Source organism: Ahaetulla prasina, chromosome 3, assembly GCF_028640845.1.
Source record: "Ahaetulla prasina isolate Xishuangbanna chromosome 3, ASM2864084v1, whole genome shotgun sequence".
NCBI lineage: Eukaryota > Metazoa > Chordata > Lepidosauria > Squamata > Colubridae > Ahaetulla > Ahaetulla prasina.
Genome location: NC_080541.1, coordinates 531,759 through 559,452, shown reverse-complemented (window position 1 = coordinate 559,452; position 27,694 = coordinate 531,759). Strand labels below are relative to the sequence as shown.

Below are 27,694 nucleotides of genomic sequence, written 5' to 3'. Positions count from 1 at the left end.
CGTGTGGGTGGGGTGGTGGCGGCGGCAGCAGCTTAGCCAACAGCTAGTCAAACTGTTGGTTCATGGCCAACATCCGGTGAATCTGTTCCATGACCTGTGTTGCATCTAGCCAGTTTTAGGAAAGGAAGGGCGACCCTCTCCCGGGATCCCTGCTGCTAATGCAGCACCCCTATTGGGAAGTCGCCCTTTCCTGGGCAGGTGGATGCTGTTGGTTGGGCTGTGCCCTAAGAAGTCTGGAGTTCTGGAAACAAAGCAAAAAAAGAAGAGTGGTTTTAAAACCTGCAGGAGGGCACGCTTAGACGCCCGACTCCGTGGCTGAGAGTGGGAGATACCTGCGGTGGTTCTTAAAAGTTTGTCAACCCCTTTAAATTTTCAATATTTCTACATAAAAATGAGCTAAAATGTGATCTGTTTCCCATACAAATCTTAAGATAAAGAGAACCCAATTAAATAAGTCAAAAACATTTATTCATTCGATTTTTATGCCGCCCATCTCAAGGAGACCGGGCAGCTCTTAGCCTAGTCCTCTGTTCAGAACAGTTTCAACTCGGGAATGTTGGTGGCCTTCCCTGCGTGTGACCTTCCTGCGTCAGGCTCTCTCCCACAGCATTTCTGTGCGGTTAATGTCAGGAGTTCAGCCATTCCTTGGTTGTGTAAATTGGATGCTGTGGGTCATTGAGTGCATGACCCAGTTTCTCTTGAGCTTCAGTTGATGGACAGAAGCCCCAACCCTCTGTCCTGGTACAGCTCAGAAGTCTGTTCCTTCAAGGATGGCAAGCCCTCTTGATCCAGAGACCGCAAAGCAGATCCCACCATCACCACGACAAGGTCCTTACGCTGAATGCGGTGTTCGCCCTCTGTCAAAGGTCACGCTTTCCATTCAGGTCAGAAGCTCCTATGTTGAGCTCCTCTATCCACAGAACTTTTTCCCTTCTGGCTTATCCAGATGGTCTTTCACAAACTCTATATGGGCAGCCATGTTTTTCTTGGAGACTAGTGGCTTTCTGCTTGTGCTCTTATTCAGGGGTCTCTTGAACGCTGACCTTTGCCAATGCAAGAGAGACCTTGACTTGCTTGGAGGTACTCGGGTTCTTGCGATCTGGAGGATTGTGCTGGGGGTGACTCTGCTTGTTTGGTTGGTGGAGCACTCCTGGGAATTGGCTCGTTTGCACATGATCTGCCTGACAGCCAGCTGATGAAGTCCAAACTTTTTGGAAACCATTTGGTAACATTTTCCATCCTGGTGAGCATCATCAAATGCTTTTGGAAGTCCTCAGAAACCTCCTGTTAGAGCCACTCCCACATACCTCCATCCTGAGGATCAGACTTTTGGTAGGAACACCCAGAAGTTAAAGAATTTTGCTCTTTAAATAAAGCAGGACCTCCCATACTCACACCTGATTAGATTCCCACTGATGGAAAACTTTGCTCTAATTTCCCCTTCAAATGAACTGATCATCCTGGAAGTTCACATACTTTTGCCACACACAAATATGTAGCTTTGGATTATTTTTCTCACTAAATGAACCAGTATAATGCTTTTGACTTATTTGTTTAATTTGCTTCTCTTTATCTATTTTTACCTTGTACCTATGTAGAAATGATGAAAATCCAAAAGTGTTCACACACTTCGAAACACCACTGTAGTTCTTAGAGGCTTTCAGGCTGAAACACCTGCTCACACTTCTGTCCTGCTCCTGGCTGAGAGATCCAAAGGAAGGGCACGGAACCGATTCGTTGGTTCCGTCCCAGGCGCCTGATGGACCTGGAGAGGTTTCTGACGGAGCTTGGGCCACTTCCTGAGGACCTAGCTCACAGCTCGGCGAAAGAACTAGTCGCCGCCTGGGACAGGGCGGTGACGGGGGCTCTGGACCGAGTCGTGCCTTTGCGGCCTCTGACCCAGCGTCGATCTCGACCAGCTCCTAGGTATTCTGAGGAGCTGAGAGAGATGAAACGCCGGAAAAGACACCTAGAGAGTGATTGGAGGGCCAGCTGTTCTGAATCTGATCGAATATTAGTTAGGTCTCATATTCAGACCTATCTAGTGGCGATAAGAGTGGCAAAACATGAGTATTTTTCCACTATTTATTTATTTATCACATTTCTATACTGCCCTTCTCCGAAGACTCAGGGCAGTTTACAGCCAAGATAAAATCGCACAGAAACAAACGTTAAAAACATTATTAAAAATCTAATTCAAAATTGGCCCAATAATTTTAAAACTAATAAAATATAAAATAAACCCTAATAAAACCACCCATGTTAAATTTGCGATTAGGCCAACCCTGCACGATGGAACAAGAAAGTCTTAAGCTCGCGCTTAAAGGTCCGGAGGTCAGGGAGTTGGCGTAGTCCCAGAGGTAACTCATTCCACAGGGCAGGAGCCCCCACAGAGAAGGCCCTTCCCCTGGGAGCCGCCAGTCGGCATTGTTTGGCTGACGGCACCCTGAGGAGGCCCTCCCTATGGGAGCGCACAGGTCGATGGGAGGCTATTGGTGGCAGTAGGCGGTCCCGTAAGTAACCCGGTCCCAAGCCATGGAGCGCTTTAAAGGTGAGAACCAACACCTTGAATTGCACCCGGAAGACCATTGGTAACCAGTGCAGCTTGCACAGGAGAGGTGTTATATGGGAGCTACAAGACATTCCCTCTATCCCCCACGCAGCCGCATTCTGGACCAGTTGAAGCCTCCTGGTGCTCTTCAAGGGGAGCCCCATGTAGAGAGCATTGCAGTAGTCCAGGCGGGAGGTGACGAGGGCATGAGTGATCGTGCATAACGAATTCCGGTCCAGGAAGGGACGCAACTGGCGTATCAGGCGCACCTGATAAAAAGCTCCCCTGGCGACGGCCATCAAATGCTCTTCCAGCAACAACCGTACATCCAGGAGAACGCCTAAGTTGCGAACCGTCTCCCTGGAGACCAACGACTCGCCCCCCACAGTCAGCGATGGAACTAGCTGACTGTGCCGGGATTCTGGTCCACAGCTACTCAGTCTTGGATGGGTTGAGTCAAAGTGTGTTCTTCCCTGTCCAGACCCGTACGGCCTCAAGGCACCGGGACATTCCTTCGATGGCTTCGTTGGGGTGGTTCAGGCTGGAGATATACAGCTGAGTATCATCAGCATATAGGTGGCAACTCACCCCAAAACCACGGATGATCTCCCCCAGCGGCTTCATATAAATGTTGAACAGAAGCAGTGAGAGAACTGATCCCTGTGGCACCCCACAAGTGAGGTGCCTTGCAGTCGATCTCTGCCCTCCTGCCAACACAGTCTGCAAACGGTCGGAGAGGTAGGAGAACCACCGAAAAACGGTGCCCCCCACTCCCAAACCCCCCAACCGCCGCAGAAGGATACCATGGTCGATGGTATCAAAAGCCGCTGACAGATCTAATAGAACCAGGACAGAGGAACAACCCCTGTCCCGAGCCCTCCAGAGATCACCAACCAACGCGACCAAAGTCGTCTCCATGCTGTACCCAGGCCGGAAGCCGGACTGGCACGGGTCTAGATAGACAGTTTCCTCCAGGTACTGGGGAAGCTGCCGTGCCACCACACTCGACAACCTTCGCCACAAAACGAAGGTTGGAGACAGGACAAATTAGCTAACACAGCTGGATCCAAGGAGGGCTTCTTAAGGAGGGGCCTCACCACCGCCTCTTTCAAGGCGGCTGGGAAGACACCCTCCACTAAAGAAGCGTTGATAATTCCCTGAAGCCAGCCTCGTGTAACCTCCTGTGTGGCCAGTACCAACCAGGAGGGACATAGGTCCAGTAAACATGTGGTCGCATTCAGCCTCCCCAGTATCCTGTCCATGTCCTCAGGAGTCACAGAGTCGAACTCTCCCCAAACAACATTCTCAAGAGCTGCCTCTGTCATCTCGCCTGGCACTACCCAATCAGCGTCCAGCCCGTCCCGGATCCGAGCGATTTTATCGTGCAGATATAATCCAAAGTCCTCAGCACGCCCTTGCAAGGGATCCTCCCAAGCTCCCTGAAAGAGAAGGAAGCGGGTCACCCTAAACAAGGTGGCTGGGCGGTTATCTGCCGATTCAATAAGAGCGGAAAAATACTCACGTTTTGCCACTCCTATCGCCACTAGGTAAGTCTGAATGTGCGACCTTACTAGTGTTTGGTCGGATTCAGAATGGCTGGCCCTCCAGTCACTCTCTAGGCGTCTTTTCCAGTGCTTCATCTCTCTCAGCTCCTCAGAAAACCAGGGAGCTGGTCGAGAACGGCGCCGGGTCAGAGGCTGCAAAGGCACGACGCGGTCCAAAGCCCCCGCCGCCGCTCTTTTCCAGGCGGCGACCAGTTCTTCAGCTGAGCCGTGGGCTAGATCCTCCGGAATCGGCCCAAGCTCCATCAGGAACCTTTCCGGGTCCATCAGGTGCCTGGGACGGAACCAATGAATTGGCTCCGCCTCCCTGCGGTGTGGGTTTGCGGTTCGAAAGTTGAGATGAAGGAGCGAATGATCTGACCATGACGGGTTCGATAACTAAGTCCCCTAATTCGAAATCATTCAGCCACAGTCCGGAGACAAAAATCAAGTCCAGAGTGTTACCCCCTATGTGAGTGGGACCATTCACTAACTGGGTCAGGTCCAAGGCTGTCATGGAAGCCATAAACTCCTGAGCCATCGCTAATGTTTCGCCTACCGACGGCAGGTTGAAATCCCTCATAACCATAAGTCTGGGGGTATCAACCGCCGTCTCGGCTATCACATCAAGCAGCTCAGGCAGGGCTGTCGACACGTAGCAAGGAGCCAGGTACGTGACCAGCAAGCCCACCTGCACCCCCTGGCCCCACTTCACAAAGAAAGACTCACACCCGGCTATTTGCGGGACAGTGACCTCCCTCGGCTCCAGACTCTCGTTAATAATAACCGCCACCCCTCCATCCCTACCTTGGGCCCTCGGCTGATGAAATGCACCGAAGCCCGGTGGGCACATTTCAACAAGGGGGATCCCCACTTCCGTGCCCAACCAGGTCTCCTCTCCCTCTTATTGCATTGGCAGATAATCGCCCAGTCGCCCTGTTTAGGGTGACCCGCTCCCTACTTCATCAGGGAGCTTGGGAGGACCCCTTGCAGGGTCATGCTGAGGATTTTGGACAATATCTGCATGATAAAATCACTCAGATTCGGGATGGGCTGGACTCCGATTGGGTAGATGGTAGATGGAGAACTCTTCTGCGCGTGCGCGTTATGGCGGCGTTTTGAATACTCACGGAGAGTGCGGCTGGTGAATCCTTGGGCCGTGATGCCTTCCCGTTGCTTGCCTAGCTGCTGGTACTCCAGCCCGGCTCTGTCATCTTCTCGGCAGCCGGGAGCGAGGTCTTTGGGCCTCATTGGACTCTCGGTTGCCGAGTACGGGGCCGGAGTATGCTAATAAGCAGCGAACGGCAGCGAATGGTGGCCGCCATGTTGGGGGGGGCGCGAGAAGACGCCCGGCGTGACTCAGCTGTTTTCCAGCCGTTCTGGCCGGGGAAGGACACCAACGAGGCTGAGCAGCGTCCCGAACACTGTTTGGGGCGTCGTTAGCCACGACTGCCGGGTTTGGGGCGTCGTTAGCCACGTCTGCCGGGATGGGACTTGTACGGCTTGGACATCCCCCCCCCTCCCTTTTTCCCTCCTTGGGGACCGGAACATCGTTTGCTCCCCATTGCTGGTTTCTTGCCACAGCCTGCCATAATCACCGCAATTGCCATCTGCGGTTGATTTTTCCTCAGTCGTTTCTCCATCTGGAACTGAGAGATGGCTTCCATAATTTTATCATTGGCTCTGTGGCTTGTTAGGGCCATAAATGGGCCCAGGACTAAGTGGGCCCAGGACTAAGACCATAAATGGGCCCAGGACTAAGACCATAATCGACTGGCCTTAAGGAGGAGACATGGATGGCATGAGGGCATGGATGTCGTTATTTCAATTAGCGTACTGCACGGGTCTTTGTCCCGTGGCGGTGCGCAGCCGGGAGTGTGTGGGAGACCTTTTCATTCTTGTGGTCCCACGGACTCCTACGGACTTGGACCCATATGGTTGGCCATCTTTATGGGCCTTTGGTGATCTTTGTTTACGACGGATACATCTCTGAACGGCCTAGGATGGACACTTTTACCGCGACTATCTGGACTACCGCTCCATGAGATATACACTCGCCGAACTACTACGATTGCGAGGTTCCCCGCCGCAAGAATGGCCCTCAAGCTATTGAGGCCTACCTCAACGAAGGGTCTTGGGACCCAGAGAGGTGTGAGCAAGAAGAACTTATGGGGTTTTTAAATAGATTTTTAATAAGGGGTTTTAAGGGAGGGAGGGATCTGACGGTGGGGTGAAAACCCGTCGGGAGGATCCAGCCCCTGTGCTAGTTCATGCACTTTGCCATCTTGTCCAGGCGGCGGGGAGGCGATGTTCCAGGTTCAGAGGGCTTTTCGATCTGTACGGTAAGTGGGAGGGGCAGATATGGCGGGGGGGCGTATCGAGAGTTGGGAGCACGTGTTCGATGTCTAAATGCGATCGCGTGCTCCGGCCCCCCAGCCCCCACCCGTTCCTCAGGTGGCCATGATCCTCAGAGCTTGGGCCTTCGGCTGATGTTGTGTAATGCCCGGTCCGTGGTTAACAAGGCCCCCCTGATCTGCGATCTTATTCAGGCGGGGTCCACGGACCTTATGGGCATTACGGAGACCTGGCTGGGCCCAGAGGGGGGGGTTCCCCTCGTTGAGATGTGTCCTCCAGGTTTCCGAGCATTTCATCAGCCGAGGGCCCAAGGTAGGGGTGGGGGGGTGGCGGTTGTTATTAAGGAAGATCTAGAGCCGAGGGAGGCCACTGTTCCTCAGATTGCCGGCTGTGAATCCCTCTATGTGCGGTGGGGCCATAGGAGCCAGTTGGGCTTGTTGGTCGCGTACCTGGCTCCTTGCTGCGTGACCACAGCCCTGCCAGAGCTGTTGGAGGTGCTCGCCGCTGTGGCGGTTGAGACCCCCAGACTTATAGTTATGGGGGATTTCAACCTGCCGTCAGTTGGCTTGTCATCAATGGCAGCTCGGGAGTTTGAGGCTTCCATGACGGCCTTAGACCTGACTCGAGTAAATGATGGCCCTTCGCACATGGGGAGGCACGCTAGACTTGATTTAGATCTCTGGTCAGTGGTTAAATGATCTGGTACTAGATGATTTAGTAACAGAACCAATGTCATGGTCCGATCATTTTCTCCTTCGCCTAGACTTCCGAACCGCCATTCACCATCGCAGGGAGACGGAACCTATCGTTGGTTCCGTCCCAGGCGCCTGATGGACCCTGAGAGGTTCCTGACGGAGCTTGGGCCTTTCCTGAGGATCTGGCCCACGGCACGACTGAGGAACTCGTCGCGGCCTGGGAACAGGCGCGGCGGGGCCTTGGACCGTGTCGCGCCTTTGCGACCTCTGACCCGGCGTGGGTCTCGTCTGGCCTTGGTTCTCCGAGGGGCTGAGGGAGATGAAACGCCGGCGAAGGCGCCTAGAGAGCACCTGGAGGTCCAGTCGCTCCGAAGCTGATCGGACACTAGTTAGGTCCTATACTAGGACCTACCTAGTGGCAATGGGGGAGGCGAGGCGTACCTACGCCTCCACCCTCATTGCGTCGGCAGATAACCGCCCGGCCGCCCTGTTTCGGGTGGCCCCCTCCCTCCTTCCTCACGAGGTGCGGGGTGGCCCTTTTCAGGGGCGTGGCGAGGAGTTTAGTGGTTATCTATACGATAAAATTGCTCAGCTCCGGGACGATCTGGACCGAATTTGGGATGATCCAAGCGGGGGAGAGGAGGCACGTCTTGTTGAGTCTGTTTGGGATCAGTTTGATCCTGTGGCTCCCGAGGACGTGGACAGGTTATTGGGGAGGCTCCATGCCACGACATGTTTACTGGACCCGTGCCCTTCCTGGCTGGTACTGGCTACTCAGGAGGTGACACGAGGCTGGCTCAGAGGATTATCAATGCTTCTTTGTTGGAGGAGTTTTCCCGCCGCCTTGAAAGAGGCGGTGGTGAGACCCCTCCTTAAGAAGCCTTCTCTGGACCCAGCTATTTTAAGTAATTATCGTCCGATCTCCAATCTTCGCTTTGTTGCGAAGGTTGTAGAGAGTGCTGTGGCTCGACAGCTACCCCAGTACCTGGATGAAGATGTCTATCTGGACCCGTTCCAGTCCGGTTTCCGACCCGGATACAGCACAGAGACGGCTTTGGTCGCATTGGTGGATGATCTCTGGAGGGCCAGGGACAGGGGTTATTCCTCTGCTCTGGTCCTGTTAGACCTCTCAGCGGCTTTTGATACCATCGACCATGGTATCCTGCTGCGCCGGTTGGAGGGATTGGGAGTGGGAGGCACCGTATATCGGTGGTTCTCCTCCTATCTCTCCGACCGGTCGCAGACGGTGTTATTATTATTTATTATTATTGTTTACATTTATACCCCGCCCTTCTCCGAAGACTCAGGGCGGCTTACAATGTATAGGGCAATAGTCTCATTCTATTTGTATATATTTACAAAGTCAACTTATTGCCCCCCCAACAATCTGGGTCCTCATTTTACCTACCTTATAAAGGATGGAAGGCTGAGTCAACCTTGGGCCGGGCTCGAACCTGCAGTAATTGCAGGCTTTGTGTTCTTAATAACAGGCCTTACCAGGCAGAGCTAAACCGGCCCTTGTTGACGGGGGGGCAGAGGTCGACCGCGAGGGGCCTCACTTGTGGGGCCTCACTTGTGGGGTCCCGCAGGGGTCGATCCTCTCGCCCCTGCTGTTCAACATCTATATGAAGCCGCTGGGTGAGATCATCAGTGGCTTTGGGGTGAGATACCAGCAGTACGCTGACGACACCCAGCTGTACTTTTCCACCCCGGGCCACCCCAATGAAGCTGTTGAAGTGCTGTCCCGGTGTTTGGAGGCCGTACGGGTCTGGATGGGGAGAAACAGGCTCAAGCTTAATCCCTCCAAGACGGAGTGGCTGTGGATGCCGGCATCCCGATTCAGCCAGCTGCAACCGCGGCTGGCTGTTGGGGGTGAGTTATTGGCCCCAAAGGATAGGGTGCGCAACTTGAGTGTCCTCCTGGATGATCGGCTGTCGTTTGAAGATCATTTGACGGCCGTCTCCAGGAGGGCCTTCCACCAGGTTCGCCTGGTTCGGCAGTTGCGCCCCTTCCTTGATCGGGATGCCTTATGCACGGTCACTCACGCGCTCGTTACCTCTCGCTTGGATTATTGTAATGCTCTCTACATGGGGCTCCCCTTGAAGTGCGTCCGGAGGCTTCAGTTAGTCCAGAACGCAGCCGCGCGGGTGATAGAGGGAGCTGCACGCAGCTCCCATGTAACACCTCTCCTGCGCAGGCTGCACTGGCTACCTGTGGCCTCTCGGGTGCACTTTAAGGTGTTAGTCATGACCTTTAAGGCGCTCCATGGCTTAGGACCTGGGTACTTACGGGACTGCCTGCTGCTACCACATGCCTCCCACCGACCCGTACGCTCTCACAGAGAGGGACTCCTCAGGGTGCCGTCCGCCAAACAATGTCGGCTGGCGGCCCCAGGACGGGCCTTCTCTGTGGGGCTCCACACTCTGGAACGAACTCCCCGGGCTTCGCCAGATATCTGACCTTCGGACATTCCGTCGCGAACTGAAAACATACCTCTTTATTCGCGCGGGGCTGGCTTGAATGGAATTTTAAACTCAAATTTTTAGCAATTTTAATGGGGTTTTTGGTTTTATGGTAAATTTCTTAAATTTTTTCAGGCTCATTTAATAAGTTTTTAATTGATATTTTAACTTTGTATATTGTATATTGTTCTTTGTTGGTTTTATTCTGCCTGTACACCGCCCTGAGTCCTTCGGGAGAAGGGCGGTATAAAAATCAAATAAATAAATAAATAAATAAATAAATAGATTCAGGTGGGATGACGGAGGCTGTTCTTGGTGAGGTTATCTGGGATGAGTTTGATTCTGTGGCTCCCGAGGACATGGACAGGATACTGGGGAGGCTGAATGCGACCACATGTTTATTGGACCCGTGTCCCTCCTGGTTGGTACTGGCCACACAGAAGGTTACACGAGGCTGGCTACAGGGAATTGTTAACGCTTCTTTGATGGAGGGTGTCTTCCCATCCGCCTTGAAAGAGGTGATGGTGAGGCCCCTTCTCAAGAAGCCTTCCCTGGATCCAGCTATTTTATCGAACTATCATCCTGTCTCCAACCTTCGTTTTGTGGTGAAGGTTGTCGAGAGTGTGGTGGCACGACAGCTTCCCTGGTACCTGGATGAAACTGTCTATCTAGACCCGTTCCAGTCTGGTTTCCGACCTGGGTACAGCACAGAGACGGCCTTGGTCGCGTTGGTGGATGATCTCTGGAGGGCTTGGGACAGGGATTGTTCTGGTCCTATTAGATCTTTCAGCGGCTTTTGATACCATCGACCATGGTATCCTGCTGCGACGGCTGGAGAGATTGGGAGTGGGGGGCACCGTTTTTCGGTGGTTCTCCTATCTCTCTGACCGGACGCAGACGGTGTTGGCAAGGGGGCAGAGATCGGCTGCAAGGCACCTCTCGTGTGGGGTGCCGCAGGGGTCGGTTCTCTCACCTCTCCTGTTCAACATCTATATGAAGCCGTTGGGTGAGATCATCCGTGCTTTTGGGTGCAATATCATCAGTACGCTGATGATACTCAGCTGTACATTTCCACCCCTGACTACCCCAACGAGGTTGTTGAAGTGATGTCCCGGTGTCTGGAGGCCGTGCGGGTCTGGATGGGGAGGAACAACTCAATCGACTCAATCCCTCCAAGACTAAAATCATTACAGGTATTAAATAAAGAAGGGAGGAATTATACTTGGTTTCAATATGGGCAAATAAGTGCTAGATGGAAAGAAGATCAAAAAATTGGTATAATGCAAAGGGAAGAAAATTTAATAAAGCAAATTAGAAATCAGACCCAGGAGCATATAAAGAGATTGTATAATGTGTTGCTTGAAATAGATTCGGAAAAGGATTTGGTAAAGGACTGTATGATAAAATGGGCACAGAATATTCAGGAACCAATAATGTTGGAAACATGGGAGAAAATCTGGGTTAGAAATGTTAAGTTTACACAAGCACAGAACTTAAGGGAAAATTTTTATAAGATGTTTTATAGATGGCACTTAGATCCCAAAAAATTATCATGTATGTATCCTAATATCCAAGCGAAATGTTGGAGGTGTGATTGTGATGATGCTACATATTTTCATATTTGGTGGACTTGCAAGAAAATTAAGGTCTTTTGGATAAGAATTTGGTGGATTATTCAAAATGTACTGAAGAAGAAGATAAAGTTCCTGCCACAATTTTTCCTTTTGGGAATTATAACGGATTGTACAGGGATTGAGACTAAATTGATTCTGAATTTAATAACAGCAGCAAGACTGTTGAATGGACAAGACTGGAAGAAAGAAGAGGTACCTACAATAGAAGAATGGATACTGAAAGTCATTAATTTGGCTGGGATGGCTAAAATCTCAGCTTTTTTAAAAGACAATACGCAGGAAAGATATTTAATTGAATGGAAAAAATGGATTGATTATTTACAAAACAGATATCAGATTAAGAAATATCAGATTGCCTTTGAATAATTAGGAAGTTATTTTATGTAATGGGGAGGGGGTTGGGAGATGAAAAGCTTTGGATGAGGTTAATTGGATTGGAAGGGAAAATTTTATTCTATGTTTGGTTTATGTATAGCAATACCTTGTGATTGACCCGGGAAGCCAGGGGGGGGGGAAGGGGGTTTTCTGGGAGGGAGGGGGGAAAGGGGGGGGGAAATGTTTTTGTTTTTTTTAAACTTTTTCAATAAAAAAAAAAAATCCCTCCAAGACTGAGTGGCTGTGGATGCCGGCATCCCGGCACAGCCAGCTAGTTCCATCGCTGACTGTCGGAGCCGAGTCATTGGCTCCTATGGATAGGGTTCGCAACTTGGGCGTTCTCCTGGATGCTCAGCTGTCATTAGAAGAACATATGACGGCCATTGCCAAGGGAACTTTTTATCAGGTGCGCCTGATACACCAGTTGCGCCCCTTCATAGACCGGGATTCCCTATGCATGGTCACTCATGCCCTCGTCACTTCCCGCCTGGACTACTGTAACGCTCTCTACATGGGGCTCCCCTTGAAGAGCACCCGGAGGCTCCAACTGGTCCAGAATGCAGCTGCGCGGGTGATAGAGGGAGCTACTCGTGGCTCCCATATAATACCTCTCCTGCGCAAGCTGCACTGGTTGCCGGTGGTCTTCCGGGTGCAATTCAAGGTGTTGGTTCTCACCTTTAAAGCGCTCCATGACTTAGGACCGGGTTACTTACGGGACCGCCTGCTGCTGCCGATGGCCTCCCATTGACCAGTGCGCTCCCACAGAGAGGGTCTCCTCAGGGTACTGTCAGCCAAACAATGTCGGCTGGCGACCCCCAGGGGGAGAGCCTTCTCTGTGCGAGCACCTACCCTCTGGAATGAGCTTCCTCTGGGGTTACGATTCCTCCCCGACCTCCGGACCTTCACCATGAACTCAAGACGTTTCTGTTTTACTGTGCAGGGCTGGCCTAATATACTATGGTTTTAATTGGGGCTTTTTATCACTTCTTTATTATAGTTTTAAATGGGGTTAGCCAAATTGAATAAGATTTTTAAAATGTTTTAAATTCTATTTATAAATTTGTTTTTATGTTGGCTATAAACAGCCCTGAGTCCTTCAGGAGAAGGGCGGTATAAAAATCAAATAAATAAATAAAATAAAAATAAAGGGCCTTCTCTCCCCCACCTCCCCATTTGCCAAGCAGCTCTTAGGGGCTGTCAGAGAGGAGGGTGCAGGAATGGGCTCAGAAAGCATCCCGTGGGCATCCTTCAGCAAGGAAGAGGGACGACTGGTGAGAAGTGCTTTGCAGAAAACATCTCGGGAGATTTTCAATTATCCAGGTCATGGTAATCCCAAAGGTGCTTTTGAAAAGGTAAAATGAGGGCCACTCATCAATGCATGAGCTGCCACATTCTGGCCTTCAAGGGCAGCCCCATGTGAAGATCATCGCAATAATCCAGACGGGAGGTGACTGAGGCCTGAATGACCGTGAACAAGACCTGAGCCCAGCAGGACCCCTCTTCCCCCAATTGTGCTTTCCAGGGAAATGCCACCCATCTAGAGCCAAAGATAAAAAACAAAGATGATTTAAGCCAAAGATGGCTTAAATATGAGCCAGCCGTGTGCAATGGCAGCCAAAAAAGCTATCCTAGGTTGCATTAACAGAGGGATACAATCAAGGTCGAGGTACTAATACCACTCTATAAAGCGCTAGTAAGACCCCACCTAGAGTACTGCATCCAGTTTCAGTCACTACACTATAAAAAGAATGCTGAGACTCTAGAAAAAGTGCAGAGGAGAGCAACCAGGTTGTTTAGGGGACTGGAGGATAAAACATGAAAGGTTACAGGAACTGGGCATGACTAGTCTAGTGAAGAGAAGGACCAGAAGATACATCATAGCAGTATTCCAATATCTGAGGGGCTGCCCCAGAGAGGAGGGGGTCAAGCTATTTTCCAAGGCACCTGAAGGCCAGACAAAGAATAATGGATGAAAACTGGCCAAGGAGAAATTCAACCTAGAAATAAGGAGAATTTTTCTGACAGAACAATCAACCAGTGGAACAGAACTTGCCTTCAGTAGCTGTGGGAGCTTCATCAATGGAAGCTTTCAAGAAAAGATTGGACTGCCATTTGTCAGCCATGGTGTAAGGTCTCCTGTTTGAGCAGAGGGTTAGACTAGATGATTTATAAGGTCCCTCCAACTCTGTTAATCTGTTAGATGACCTAAAAGGTCCCTTCTGACTCTGTTAATCTGTAATGACGCATCGCCATGAATCAAAACCCCACTGTCTTGCCAGGACTGAGTTGGAGCCGGCCCCTCCCCAGCCAAACCCTCACAAGGGCCAGACTGTCAGCCAGCACCGCCAGCGCCCCCCCACAAGTGGAATTCATATCACACAATGAATACCAGGCCTCACCAGACAGTTCCCTCCCAAGGGTCTCTCATTGGAAAGGAGAGGCCAGAGGCTCGGGCCCCAAGACACCCTATCTTGCATGGCCCTGGGGCCTGACCCTGCCCTCCTACCAACCCTGGTCTCGGAGGAAGGAGTAGAACCACAGAGCCTCCCCCTTCCCACCCCGAAGCTGGCCCAGAAGGACCCTGTGCTGGATGGTAGCAAAAGCCACTGAGAGGGCAACCATCCCTGACCCTCCAGACGGTCAGCCCCACTTCAGTGCTGTGACTGGCCTGAACCCAGACCGGTTTATAACTGGCTTCATCCAGGACCCTTTGGAGCCATGCGCCAGCCGCCCTCTCTTCCCTAAAAGGGGATCAAGGGTAGAAATTGGACAAACATTCTCCATTGCTGTAGGGTCCAAGGCTGGACCTGATCAAGGTCACCTCCCAGGAGGCCTAAAGCAACCAGGAGGGCGGAGCTGCCAGCCACAAGGACCCTGCCTGCTTCCTCAAGAGCAACAAGGTCCCCCATCACCCACAAGAGTCCAACTCCAAGTGAGGTCAAGTAATTTTATCCAGCAGATGTCGAGAACATTCCTCTCAGCAGCTCTGCAAGGGCTCTCTGGCTCCTCCTTACTCAGGAAGGTCTTGAAGGACCTCTCATCTGGCGAGGAGGCAGAGGCAGGAAGTGGCAAAGTGTGTGTGGGGGTGGGTGGGAATCAAGCCTCTTGGCCAATCTTTACCCCACTTCAGTGACAGACACCTTTGGGGGACAAGGGTATGGACTCTCACCTATTCAGCTGGGAATTCTGGCCAAAGGACACCTCGTAACTCAGCAAGGGAGGTGGCTGAAATGAGGCCGCATAAAGGAAGAGTTTTCCTAGGCTACCAGGGATGGTGGCCAGAGCAGTGCTGGGTTAGCAGCCTCACCCTGCAGGTTTTTCCCTTGCTGGCTTGCTCATTCTCACGTGCAGTGATAGGCGAGCCAGCCAGGGTATGAATGCAAACTGGGGGCAGCCCCATTTCCCATTGGATTCCACTAAACTAGTGCAGCTCCTGATCTGCAGAAAATCTCTGACAAATACAGCAACACCAACAGCAGTCAAAGCTTCAGGATTTGGCTTCAGTCCCATTGGATCTGAAGAGAAACCCTGACTCCGTGGTCTCATCCCAAAATCCCCAAAACTTTAACCTGAGACTGTCTACTGTTGACCTCACCCTAAGAGGTCTGTAAGGGGCGTGCATAAGAGCACCAGCATGCCTACTGTTCCTGTCCTAAAGTTCCCTTTGGTTGTATTCATTTTGTGTGGTTATTTCATGCTCATACTTATATACATTGTTGTGTTTGACTAAATAAATAAATAAATAAATAAATAAATTAATTAATTAATTAATTAATTAATTAATTAATTTAGGAGCAGAGCAAAGTCCAACAGGTGTCTGTTAGTCCCACAAACAGAAATTCTTCAGGCTTCTGCAAATGTATCGGAGCTCTCTTTTCAGTGAGAGTCATTTCAAATACAGGCGATTGAGCATGCAATTTTTTATTTAATATTTTTTATAAGGGGAGATTGATATGGTTGTCACCATATCACTCCCCTTAGGCAATTGGTCAGGCAGCATCAAACCAGGATGGCTGAGTCAATGTTCTCCCTTCTGACCCTGACATTCTGCATTTCCTGCTTGGACTAGAGCAGCGCTTCTCAACTGCGGCAATGTGGACTTCAACTGACAGAATTCCAAGGCCAACTGACATTCTAGGACTCACATTATGAGATGCCAATTCAAGGAAGGTCCTTCTCCCTGACTCACGCTCTGGTGGGCTTGACTTCTACTGCTTGCCAGGTCTTCCCTCTATCCATACATGTGGCATGTGTTTTTTTCCTCTGCAGACACTTTTCCCTGGGGATCCTGTTGACCTTGGGGGCTTGACCTTGGCCACAGCAGCTTCAGAGACAGACCAGAGGGAAGGGAGGTGTGAAAGCAGCTTGCCGAGACATCCACCACCACCACCCCCGGATGCTTGCAGACCCTTTTTTTTTTTTTGGCATTCTGATTCAGGTGACTCTGAGGATACAGATAAATCTCCAAGTGGCCTCAACTTTCATTCGCAGCCAGATGATTGCAAGGAATATAAATCCTTCCATTCCCCACCCATCAGAACTGAAGAAGCTTCCTGGATGAGAAATGAAATGTTTTCAAAATAAAAAAGCAAGGAAGTCCAGTTGCCTTTTGGAAAACATACCTCTGGGGCATAGCCACCCATCTTTCAAGATTCAAGAGGCGTAGCCCACCTGGGTCTCCCCAAATCCTGAGGAAGAAGAGCCCCCGTTCTCAGGCAGGGCTGTCTTGAAGGCCACCACCAAGCACCCTTCCCCTAGGGGTTCTGCCTCCGGCAATCAGGTTGCACCCCCTTTCTCCATTTGATGCTGGCCACTGTACAGGCTGCAATGTTGGGGCATGTAGTCCACCCTGCATCTGAGGTCTTCATTGGGCAACGGGGGCAGAGACCCTCCCCTGCATCCCTGAGGTCACAGGTCAACACGCATGGCCGGGCTTTGTGTGGACAAGCCCATCGTGGGACAGGAGGACCAGGAGGACCAGCAGCCACACAATGCCTGGCTTCCCTTGCTCAGGTCTGGAGGCAGAGCCAGGTTCCTGATCCAACAGGAATCCTTTTTTTCCCCCTAGGAGCGCCAGGAAGAGCTGTGGAGAGCAGCAGGCAGTTGTCAGAACATGGAGACTATGCTGGGCCAACCCCAGCCAGCCATACCTGTTGGCAAAGCAGAGGCTGAGTGGTGGCCAGCCCTGCAGAGGAACACAACCAGAGCGGGCAAATGTGGGCCCGCGGTGCAGAGCCAAAATCCCACCCTGGAGGAAGCCAGGCTGTACCGGCGCCTGGACTTCTGATCTGGCATGGAAGATTTAGGCTGCTTTTACTTAGGGAAATTCCTGCCAGTATTTCCCTGTGGAAGTAGAAGTGGAACGATGGCTATGGCTGTGGCATGGCGGAGAAGCTGCTCACCCTGCGTCGCTGGGAGGATGTCACAGAAGAGAGGCTGCCCGACTGGTTGGAGCAAGACTCTGCTCCTGAGCAGGAGGGATGCCATGACTTCCTGCTCTGCCCAAGAACAGCTTCAGCTCTACCTGGACTTTGCCTTCCATATAGCTCTTTCCCACAGACGTCTCCAGATGCTGGGCAGATCTAGTTATAGCAGCAGAACATGCTCTATGTGGTTGGACTTTTGGTAGGTCTAGTCAGAACATGCAACCATGGCCTTCCCTGTTGACCCTCTGTGGAAGTGAAGTCGGATCTGAAAAAGCTGGATAAGATGATACTGGTGTTTTTGTACTTTGGCGTTGAAGAAGACTCTTGAGAAAAGGGTGGACAGCCAAGGAAACAAACGGGTGCATCATCAGACCAATCAAGTCATTTGAAGCACCAATGACCAGGCTCAATTTTGGATACATTATGTTACAGCATTTTCTAAAGAGAGAGAGAGATTCTATAATATAATATAATATAATATAATATAATATAATATAATGTAATATGTTATGTTATGTTATGTTATGTTATGTCATGTCATGTTATGTTATGTTATGTTATGTTATATTATAGAATCTCTCTCTCTCTTTAGAAAAGGCTGTAACCTCTGGAAAAGGTGGAAGGAGAGGATGACCAACACAAGGAAGATGGACACAGTTATCCTGGAAATGGGTGCTGTGTTGGAAGACCTCAAAGGTCAGAGACCAAGGGATATAAAAAATATTCTCTCTGTGTGGTTGCTAGGAGTAAACAATGATTCGAAGGAACATAGTCACTCCCTCACTCAGCCTGAAAGATCACACCTGCCCTGGGCTGCATTTGCAGTGAGCTTAGATTTTAACTGCTCTCACCTTAATACGTCACTCAATTCCCCGCCTTCCCTCCACAGGTTTTGTTGTGACAACAAAGATTTTGCTTCCTGAACACATTTGGGTCTACCTTATAGATTGTGGGCTGCTAATCACAAAAATAACTTGTAATTTATCACGTACAGTTTTATAGAAATCTGTTTTTACAGCATGGCAATGTACATCTTTCAGTATCTGCTGATTATCTGCCCCTAGGAAAGAAACATACAAAACCTGGAACTGTTTTTTTCCCCCCGTTTTTTTTTTAATTGAAAAAGTTTTAACAAACAAAAACATTTTCCCCCTTTCCCCCCCCCTCCCCCCTCAAAACCCACTCCCCCCCGCTTCCCGGGTCAATCACAAGGTATTGTTATACATAAACCAAACATAGAGTAAAATTTTCCCTTCTAATCCAATTAGAACTGTTGTTGAGGCACATTCTGTACACCAAGCACCATTGGAATATCTGCGGAAAACTGGAAATTTTGGCTCTGCTACTTGGAATGCAACTCGGATACCTCAAGTTACATACAGAAATAGGATAGTTGTGCAAGAGAATCACCTTACATTAGAAAGAAACGGCCACACCGTTTTGTGTGTGCTAAATTTGCCGTTTGTTCTGTGCAGAATCCAGGGAGGCTTTGTTGGCAGATGATGGTGTACAGCATCACGGTTCCCATGTTGGGCTAATTGCCTTGCTGTTCTGGTTGGTTGTGAGAATTTGCTTTGGAATGGGAGGAAGTCCATATGCAAGGGTGGAGCTGAGAAGTGCAGGACTGCACAGCCTGTGCCACTCATGCCATCCTTCTAAGGGAGGCAGGCATATGAGCAGGCAAAGGTCTCTGGAAAGAGTCCTGAGCAGAGAAGAGCAGAGAAGTCCTAGAAGCAGTGGGCCCCAAGGGGCTGGGACAGGCTGAAGCCCCCTCCGGATTTGAAGAGGATTCTTCCTGGGAGGCTGATGGAGCTATCTTTAGGGTGGCCTTTTCCTGTCGTCGGGAGTGCTGGTGGCTGAAGGGCGCAGCACAGAGGCATGAAACCTGAACTTCTCCTGGCCTTGTTTGAGGACTCCCCTCCCCCCCATTGGCTGGTTGGAAGAAGGTGGGCAATGCCCTTGGTGGGGCTCCTGGGGAAATTCGGTGCAGATGCAGCCTGAGGTCATTCTTTCTAAGCCTGGCATCCAATACGTTGCTGCAGGGGTGAAATGCTCCGGGTTCGGACCGGCTTGCCCAATCCGGTAGCGATGGCAGGTAGTTGAATGGCAGGTAGAGAATCGGTAGCAAAAATCCCTGGTCCCGCCCCCTGCCTCTGCTGAGCCGCACCATCATCAGAGGTTTTTTTTTTAACTTTTAAAAGCACTTTTTCTTCAGCCGAAAACATGCCTTTAAAAGTTAAAAAAAAGCCTTTGAGGATCCCACGGCTCAGCTGAGATCGTCAGAACCCTTTAAAAGTTTTTTTTTTAATAACCTTTTTGGCAGAAGAGGTTGCAAAAAAAAAGTTTTAAAAGGCTCCTCTGGCGATCCCAGCTGAGTTCCTCATCACCAGAACCTTAAAAAACATGTTTTCTACAAGCTCTTCAGCCGAAGAGCTTGTAGAAAACCTCCTTTTAAGAGGTTCTGGACTGCCATAAGGCTCTTACCTAATTAACTGCTCCTTTCCGACTGGGAAAGCCATGTTTTACATCAGCTGCATCAGCTAGCAACTGAATCTGCCTGCCTGAAATCTATTTCTTCAGTCAGCAACTGAATCTGCCTGCTTTGCTGGCTGAGGAACTCTGGGAAAACCTTAAACCTTAAAGTTATTGAGGTTGGAGACCCCTGATCTAAAAAATATAAATAAAATAAAATAATAAAATAAAATATTTGTGCAGCTTTCTGATATTTGGTGTGTTTCTGTAGCGTTTCACTCTAACTACACAAACACACAAAATCTCACAAAGCTGTATGTGGCATTTTGTGTGTGTGTGTGTGAGTTAGTTGTGTTTTGTGTGTGTGTAAAGTGTGAAAGTTGGTTTTTGAGCTTTTTGTGGATGTGTTAGGTTCCTCCATGTTGCAGGGGCCATTTTGGGTGAAATGCAGCTGCTTTTACATTGTGTGTGAGTCAGTTGTGTTGTGTGTCTATAAAGTGTGAAAGTTGGTTTTTGGTACCTCTTATTGTTTTGTATACTTTGTTTATTATTTTTATTATTTATTGTTATTGGCCACGCCCACCCAGTCATCTGACCACCAAGCCATGCCCACCAATTAAGCCACGCCCACAGAACCGGTAGGGAAAATTTTTAGATTTCACCCCTGCATTGCTGGAGAATCTGGGGAGAGCATGTGGAGGAATATGGTGCTGAGAGCAACTTCTCAGTCCCTCCATGTTACCCACCACCATCTTCACAAGGGCAACTTTCTCTCCTTTGTCTGCTGTGCCCAAGGCCTTGCCCAGCCTCTCCTGGCCTGCTGAGGCTTTTGCCGAAGAGGAAGTTTTGCTGATTATTTAGTTTGTGGGCAAAAGCACCCCAGAATTACAGAATAAGGGACCTTGGAGATCATCTAGTCCAACCCCCCCCACCCATGAGAGGAGATCCTATACAATTTGGATAAATAGTTGTCCAGTCTTGAAAACCTCCACTGATGGAACGCCTATAAGTTCTGGAGGCAATTGGTTAATTGTTCTCAAGGTCAGGAAATTTCTTCTTAGTTCTAGGTTGCTTTTCTCCTTGATTAGTTTCCATCTGTTGCTTCTTGTCCTGCCTTCAGGTGCTTTGGAGAACAGGCTGACCCCCTCCTTTGTGGCAGCCCCTCAAATATTGGAAGGTTGCTATCATGTCCCCCCAGTCCTTCTCTTCATTAGGCTAGACATACCTATGGTAGTTCTTGCAAGCATTAATCCGATGCTTTTGCCTCCAGGCCCCAGAGACATCCAGTGCTATGTTGCTGTACATTATCTAGGGGTGTCTGTGCAGTGTTTTTTCATGGGTTTGGGGTATCTGTACTAGTGTATTATCCTAGGACACATTGGGGAGTCCATGGCTGGGTATCTGAGTTCTGGCCTTTACCTTAAAGTCTGAAGGAGTGGAAAAATGTTTCAAGATTTCCAGACGGTAGCTTTATTTTGTGTGGGTTCAGCATAAGAAAAAGGACAGGCTTGGCTGGGTGTGGCAGGATAGGCTGACAACGTTTGGGGGAGCTCTGCTGCTTTGGGGTGGCTTTCCAGGGGACAGCCTCGAGGGGGGGGATCTTCAGACTGCAAACCGCCAGTTGCCATGAGGACCTGTCTTGTGGTGGTGGGGAATTGGCAATGCTGCCATGGACGGGCAGGGATCTTCCCTGGTATTTGTGCCCAGCCCGCTTAGCCCTGAGGGGCAAAGCCGGACTCAGATAAACCCCGTGCACCTCACCCCCCCCAGGCTTCGACTCTGCCCAGCGCGGCTCCGGGGCACTGCGGCTCGCCTGTCGGGGGGGTCGCCGGCTGAGCCCCGGGTTGCTGCAGGTCTCTGAGAGAAGCTGTTGTGTAGTTGCCGGCGAGGGGAAAGGGGCGACCTCGCTTTCCTGGCTTCGGCTCCGGGATCTTCGCGGGCCGGGTAGCGTCTGGGCGGGCTCCGCCGACCTCAGATTCCGGGGCTGGCGGGGGCCTTGCCGGGGCCGGGGGTCAGTTGCGTTGCTTGGAGAGCCGTCGTGGCTGCGGGCCTTGGTGGTCCAGGCGCCCGCCCCCTCCCTCCCCAGCCGCCGCCGGCCCCCCCCCCGGCGTGCTTGGGAGCCCCGTGGTGTTTCCCCAGTGACGGATCTGGGGCGTTAGCGCGGGAGCGACGAGTTCAGGCCAGACGGCGGCTCGTCTTCGTGCGCGGAGGGCAAGACAGGGGAGGGCAGGGGACGGGGGGACCCCCGCCCCCCTCCTCCACGCAACCTGCTGCTGCCGAGCCTGGGCGGCCGCGGCCGCGAGCCTCGCCCGAGGGGCGGGGCAGCCGCTGCAAGTCGGCTTTGCACCCGCCGCCCCTTCGGATGGGGGTCTCTCGGCCTGCCCGGACCGCCCCTGGGATGCCCTGAGGTGCCGCTGAGTCGGCGGAGCGGGCGGGGTAGCTGCTCCTTGAGCAACAGACGCCGAATCGCCGGGTGGGGGTTCCGGACGGTCTCTGCGCCTCGCCAAGAAGGTAAGCCGAGCGCAGGCCGGGCCCACGCGCGCTCCCGCCCGCCCCTCGCTCCAGCCGTCTCCCGGGAAGTTCGTGGGAAGTGGCGGCGAACGGAGCTGGACAGGGCGGAGCCGCCGGTGCAGCGCCCAGCGAGGAAGGCCAGGCGGGGAGGCGCGGCCGATTGTCTAGTTCACACCGCCAGCTTCGTTCGTGGGGCGGATGAGCTGGAAGCCGCCGCCCAGCAAAGAAGCGCGATTGAGCTGGGGGGGGGGGGCGGAGGCAGCGCAGCCTTTGGGCGGCCGGGGTGGGCGGTCAGCCTATTGTGCGGACGAGCCTCGTAGTGGTGGGCTTCCCTGCAAGTCCGCGTCCCTGCCCGACCCGGGTGCGGGCTTCGCGACGCCTGTCCTGGCGCTTCCCCTTCAATAAGTCGCTTTTTCCTAAGCAGGTGCGGGCCCAGCCAGGCGCTCAGCTGGGACTCGAAGCCTCCCGAGCAAAGCAGACGGTGGAAGCCGCGCGGGGCTCTTCCCCGCTTGAGCAGCCATGAGCCCCCATGGCCTGGGGCAAGGGAAACGCCACCCGGCCTCCAGCCTGTCCGGTTCCGCCCCTTAGAGGCTGGTGGCTGCTGCGGCTGCTCCTCTGGTTTGAGCGGCAGCCCGGCCCCTTCCTGCCCGCTGGCCATGGGCAACTCTGTCAGCAGGCCCAGCTGCCTGGGGGAGAAAAGCCCCAGACCAGAAGACCTCTTGAAGGAGCCCAGCTCGGCCACCCTGAACAAGGAGGAGGATGGCGCAGGGTCCCCAGAGAAGGTTTGCCTCAGCCCACAGGTGATCGAGAATGGCTGGAACGTGGCCCTGGAGGGGGCTGCAAAGAGCAGCCCCCTTCCCAAGCAAAACAATCTGGACCTTAAGCTGCGGAATTGCTGCCCCCTCCAAACTCAAAAGGAGGGAGCCGTGGCCCCCTGGACCTCGCCCAAGAGTTTGGGGGCCAGCTGGGACTGGAAGTTGCGCACCAGCAGGGAGGTGACGGAAGTGACGGAAGTGACGGAGACAGTGGTGACTGAGATCGTGGAAGTGACCGAGTACCCCGGTGGGGACAAGGTGACCAGGATGGTGAAGGTGCTGGCTGATGTCCGAGAAGCCCTGCCCCAGGTCAATAGGCACCATGCCTGCAACCCCACCCTTTCTGCCCCAGCCCCGGCACTCTGGGCAAGGGGCTGTAAGGCAGTCCTTTGGCTATGTGCTATGCCTGCCCTTCCCATTGCTGCCAGACTGGCTTGCAGCCAAGATAAGGTGGCTGTGGCTCTTGCACAGCTGGGGTGGCCACAGCCACTAAGTGGCTCATTCGCTCAGAGAGGCTTCCGAAACAGGACCAGAAGCCCCTGGCAAGGGACCTCCCCAAGATCCAGGCATCTGCTCTTCCTTCCAGGAAGGCATGGGCTAGATTGCAAGTGGACCGGCAGGCTGCTGGACATGGTTCCCTCCCCTGGCCAAGTCACTGCCCACCCTCCTCTCGCTCTGGCGAGACGGCCCCAAGAAGGCCCCCAGCCCCACCTAATCCAAAGCAGAGAGGGGTTTGCTTTGGGAGCAGAGAACTGTGCCCAGTGGCCGAGGGTCAGACCATGGAATTGGGTGGCACCTTCAGAGCAGAAGAGGGGCCTCTTGCCAACCTGTGCAGAGGGAGCTCCGGGGATGCCTCTGCCTCCTCTCACAGGGTTGGTGATGCCAACTGCTACCAGGTGGGGAGCTGGGCTGGAGGGCAGGTAAGATGGTTCCAGAAGGAGGCTTCTGTCCGCCTTGGCCCTGGTCCTGCAGTGTGTGTGTGGGGGTGTGTGTCAGCCCATGGGTGCATTGTGGGGGGGCAGCCACTGGTTCTGTACCTTCCTCCCCCTTCTGCCATGTGCTTCAGAGTTAGGAACCTGGAGGGGTCCCTTGTGGGGATCCCATCATGGCCATGTTTTTGGACCATAGGCTGGTCAAGAACAGAATAGGGTAGCCCTAAATAACCCCCAGCATGGCTTTTGGGCTCCAACCAGCCTCTCAGCTCTGACTGAAGAACCAGACACCATCCCCAAACACATTAGAATGTTCTGCAAAGAGCCAGTGATCGCATTCACATGATAAGTTTAACCTGTCCAGGTAAAGCCTTGTTGGCCATCTTTGCCCCAGGCGCAGCACTGCCAAACCTGGAGAGGGGAAAATACGACAAAATGGTTGGAGCAGGTGGGGCTGAGGAGCAGAAGCTGCCTTCCCCTTAGGGGGAGCTGCTGGGAATGAGGGGATTGTAGGGGCCAAACACCCCCCCTCCTTTGGGAGAGCTGTGCTAAGTGAGGCCTCTTCTCCTCCCTGCAGGCAGCTGCCCTCCCAGGAGGCATGCAGGGCGCTGGGCTGACCCTAGAGACCGCAGGGAAACTGGGTGCCTGGGTCAGTGAAGTGGAGGCCCTCATGGGCCACCAGAAACCTCCTTCGGGGGAAGCCAAGGTTGTGAAGGCGCAGCTGCAGGAGCAAAAGGTGAGCAGAGAGCGGCAGCTTTCGCACCTGGAGCTTTGGAAGTAGCTGCATCTTGGCATAGGTTGCTGTGGGTTGGGGGGGGGGGTTGAATGCAGGTCAGCTGGAACCTGCAGAGCTGTTGTGCCCAAAAATGGCTCTCCTGGAACCTCATCATCACCATGATCACCATCCTTCTTGTTATGACTTGGTACCTCACCAGATGACCCATGCAGCTTGGGAGCCTTTTACCATTTCGAAATGATATGTAATTTTAATATAAAATGCTATACCCAGTATGATTCACACCTATGTTGTAAAGAGCCGTGGAGAAGAGGCTATTCCAAAGCCGTTCCAGGACAGGAGCTTTCCTACAAGCCCAGGAAAGGAGGTGGGGCTGGGAAGAGGCTCAGTCTGGCCTCCCTTGACTGCAGGGCAATCAGCTGCTCTAAGCTCATACCTGAGAGCTGCCCAGGGTTAGGGTTAAGGTTAAAGGTAAAGGTTCCCCTCGCACATATGTGCTAGTCGTTGCCGACTCTAGGGGGCGGTGCTCATCTCCTTTTCAAAGCCAAAGAGCCAGTGCTGTCCGAAGACGTCTCCGTGGTCACGTGGCCGGCATGACTCAACGCCAAAGGCGCACGGAACGCTGTTCCCTTCCCACCAAAGGTGGTCCCTATTTTTTCTACTTGCATTTTTACGTGCTTTCGAAACTGCTAGGTTGGCAGAAGCTGGGACAAGTAACGGGAGTTCACCCCGTTACACGGCAGCACTAGGGATTCGAACCGCTGAGCTGCCGACCTTTCAATCGACAAGCTCAACGTCCTAGCCCCTGAGCCACCGCGTCCCTTTAGGGTTAAGGTTAGGGTTAACCTAATCCTCCACTGCAGCCATGGCTGGGGAACAGCCTGGTTGGGTTGCAGCCTCTGAACCTGTCTGGCTGCCAGGGAAGGGCCTGGCAAGGGGCCTGGCCTCCCATTTGGGAGTCACAGTGGGAAGCAATAATGGGGGAGGCTGTTTACATTGGGATAAGGCTGGTAAGCCGCATGACTCTGGCTCCCGTTGAGTGCGAGACTGAGTGGCATCAACAGCTCCTGGCGGGTTCTTGAGAGGGCTCTGCAGCAAGAGGGGATGAGGCTGCCCACTGAGAGGCCCACTGGTTGCTTTGCTCCCCCCAGCTTTTGCTGCGTCTGCTGGAGGAGCGCATCCCACACATCGGCTGCCTTTGCCATCCACTCTCTGCTGAGCCTGCCGGTGCTGCCGAGGGACTGGAGCAGCCCAGGGGCCTCGCCAGCCTTCAGGAGAAGTGGGCGATCCTGGTCCAGGAGGCCGAAGCCAGGTAGAGAGACCCAACCCTATCTCGGGGTGGGGGGGGGAGGGAAAGAAGGAGCTCCTTTGCCCTCCCCACCCTAATGCTGTTCACTTGCTGGTCTTAGCGTCCACCTTTGCAAAACCTGGTGGGCCTTTTCCTGCTTCATGCAGCACGTATCAACCAGACCTGGCATGTCCTGCAAACCCACTTTGGGCCTTTCATTCAGAGGCGTGTGCACAGGCAAGGCCTGCGTGGGGTTTTTTTAGCCCACCCTTGGTTCCTATTGTCCCAGCAGAATCCAGGGTTCTGATAATTTCCCAGCCGTGGAAGAGCCAAAGAGCAGGAGGGCATGTTTTGCTTCATCTGAACAAAACCCCAGAACATTTCGGAGCAGCCCAAGATTTGTGGTGGTCTCTGCTATAGGTGTTTGTGCCAAGCCTTAGTGGGCAAAAGCGGGGAGGGTAGCCTGACTTTGCCCAGGATGTGAATCTCCTACCCAGAGTGAAAGCCTTGCAAGCCCGGCTGGGTCTTTCTCCTCCTTGGCCCCCATGTGGCATAAATGCCTCCCCAGGAATCCGGTTCCTTGCTCTTCTCCCAGCCTGGCTGAAGAGGGGCAATTTCCCTGAGCCCCTTCAGGGTCTTCCTGCAGAGGGAAGGCAAAGGAAGAAAAGGGTGAGGGAGTCCGCCTAGGCTGGTGCCCCACCTGGCCTTTCTGTGACATGCCCTCCAGCCCATCTTCCTGGAACGTCCCTGCCGGTGGCTCTGAGTGTCCTAGAGGGCAGGAGGGAGGCCTTCCTTGGTGGGCTTCTGCTGGGGCCCCCTGCTCCCCATCTCCCTGTCCTCTTCCACAGGCACAGCTGCCTGCAGCAAATTGTCCCTGCTGCCAGTGTCTTCCAGGAGTTGGTTGAGGCTTTCCAAGACTGGCTGAGCTTGACAGAGCAGAAACTGGCCCAACTCTGGGGAGCCCCTGGGAGCCTAGCACAAAGCCAAGATGCCCACCAGCAGATTCAGGCACGTTGCAGGGAAAGCTTGAAGGAAGCCCAAGGGAGGAGGAGGAGGATGGGCAGAGCCCTGAATGATGGGGGGCTCTGTTCTCTGATCAGGGAGCGGGAAGGGCCACAAGGCCACCTGGTGTCACCTGGGCACTTGCTTTCCTCCAGGATCTGCGCAGGGAAGTTCAGTCCAAGCCAGCCGAACTGGAAGAGGTCCTGGAATGTGGAAGGCGGCTCTTGGAGATGGTGCCAGGCAAGTGGCAGCGCCAGGCACCTGCAGGAGGTTGAGTTTAGCCGCCTGGGTGGAGACCTTGAGCGGCTTGGCGGCATGAGGGAGGGGCAGAGAGTTGCAGAAGGCTCAGCAACTCTCTCCCTGCAGCAAAGCCACTTCCAGATCCACAAGGTCCTTGTCCCAAGCTCTCTGAGGTGCGAGACCCGATCCGTTCCCCCAGGGCATCTGGCTCCTCCGTGATCTGTTGCAGAGCCAAGGGACCCAGGGCTGCTGCTTGTGATCAAAGTTGGGCTCCATCCAGTGCAGAGCCATGGAAGGGGCTGCGCTGAAGGGGCCCCTCCCCATCCCGCTTGCCCTCCAGGATTTCGTGCATTTGGGTTGGCTGGGAATCAGCCTGCGGGGAAATCCCTCTCGGGGGGCTCCGGTTCTCCTTGAGGCACAATGTCACAGGTGTTGCGGGTGGAGGCGGAGAGTTAGGTGGTCTTTTTTGTCGGGTTTTATGGAGAGTTAAGATGTCTTTAGCCAGAGCATTGTATGGGCAGGAGCCAACTTTGCCTTTATTGGCTTTCTTTCCTTCCCCTGCAAGCCTGCAGATGCCTTGGCTCCCTTCCTAGGCTCCCAGCCTTCTCCCGTCTAGAAAGGGTCCGATTAACCTATTGCTTACATTCCCCCAGTGTAGC

General features: G+C 52.8%; 1 protein-coding gene across 1 annotated transcript in view; it reads left to right on the top strand.

Moving 5' to 3' along the window:
* Positions 1-21,661: 21,661 nt before the first annotated feature.
* The window catches only part of LOC131196344 (microtubule-actin cross-linking factor 1, isoforms 6/7-like), a 48,986-nt gene continuing 42,953 nt past the window's right edge, over positions 21,662-27,694 (top strand). The window contains exons 1-6 of the mRNA XM_058179043.1: positions 21,662-22,022; positions 22,447-23,146; positions 24,347-24,505; positions 25,657-25,817; positions 26,642-26,801; positions 26,951-27,035. Coding sequence (XP_058035026.1) covers positions 22,679-23,146; positions 24,347-24,505; positions 25,657-25,817; positions 26,642-26,801; positions 26,951-27,035 — 1,033 coding nt within the window. The 5' untranslated portion in view covers positions 21,662-22,022; positions 22,447-22,678. The remainder of the gene's footprint in view (positions 22,023-22,446; positions 23,147-24,346; positions 24,506-25,656; positions 25,818-26,641; positions 26,802-26,950; positions 27,036-27,694) is intronic.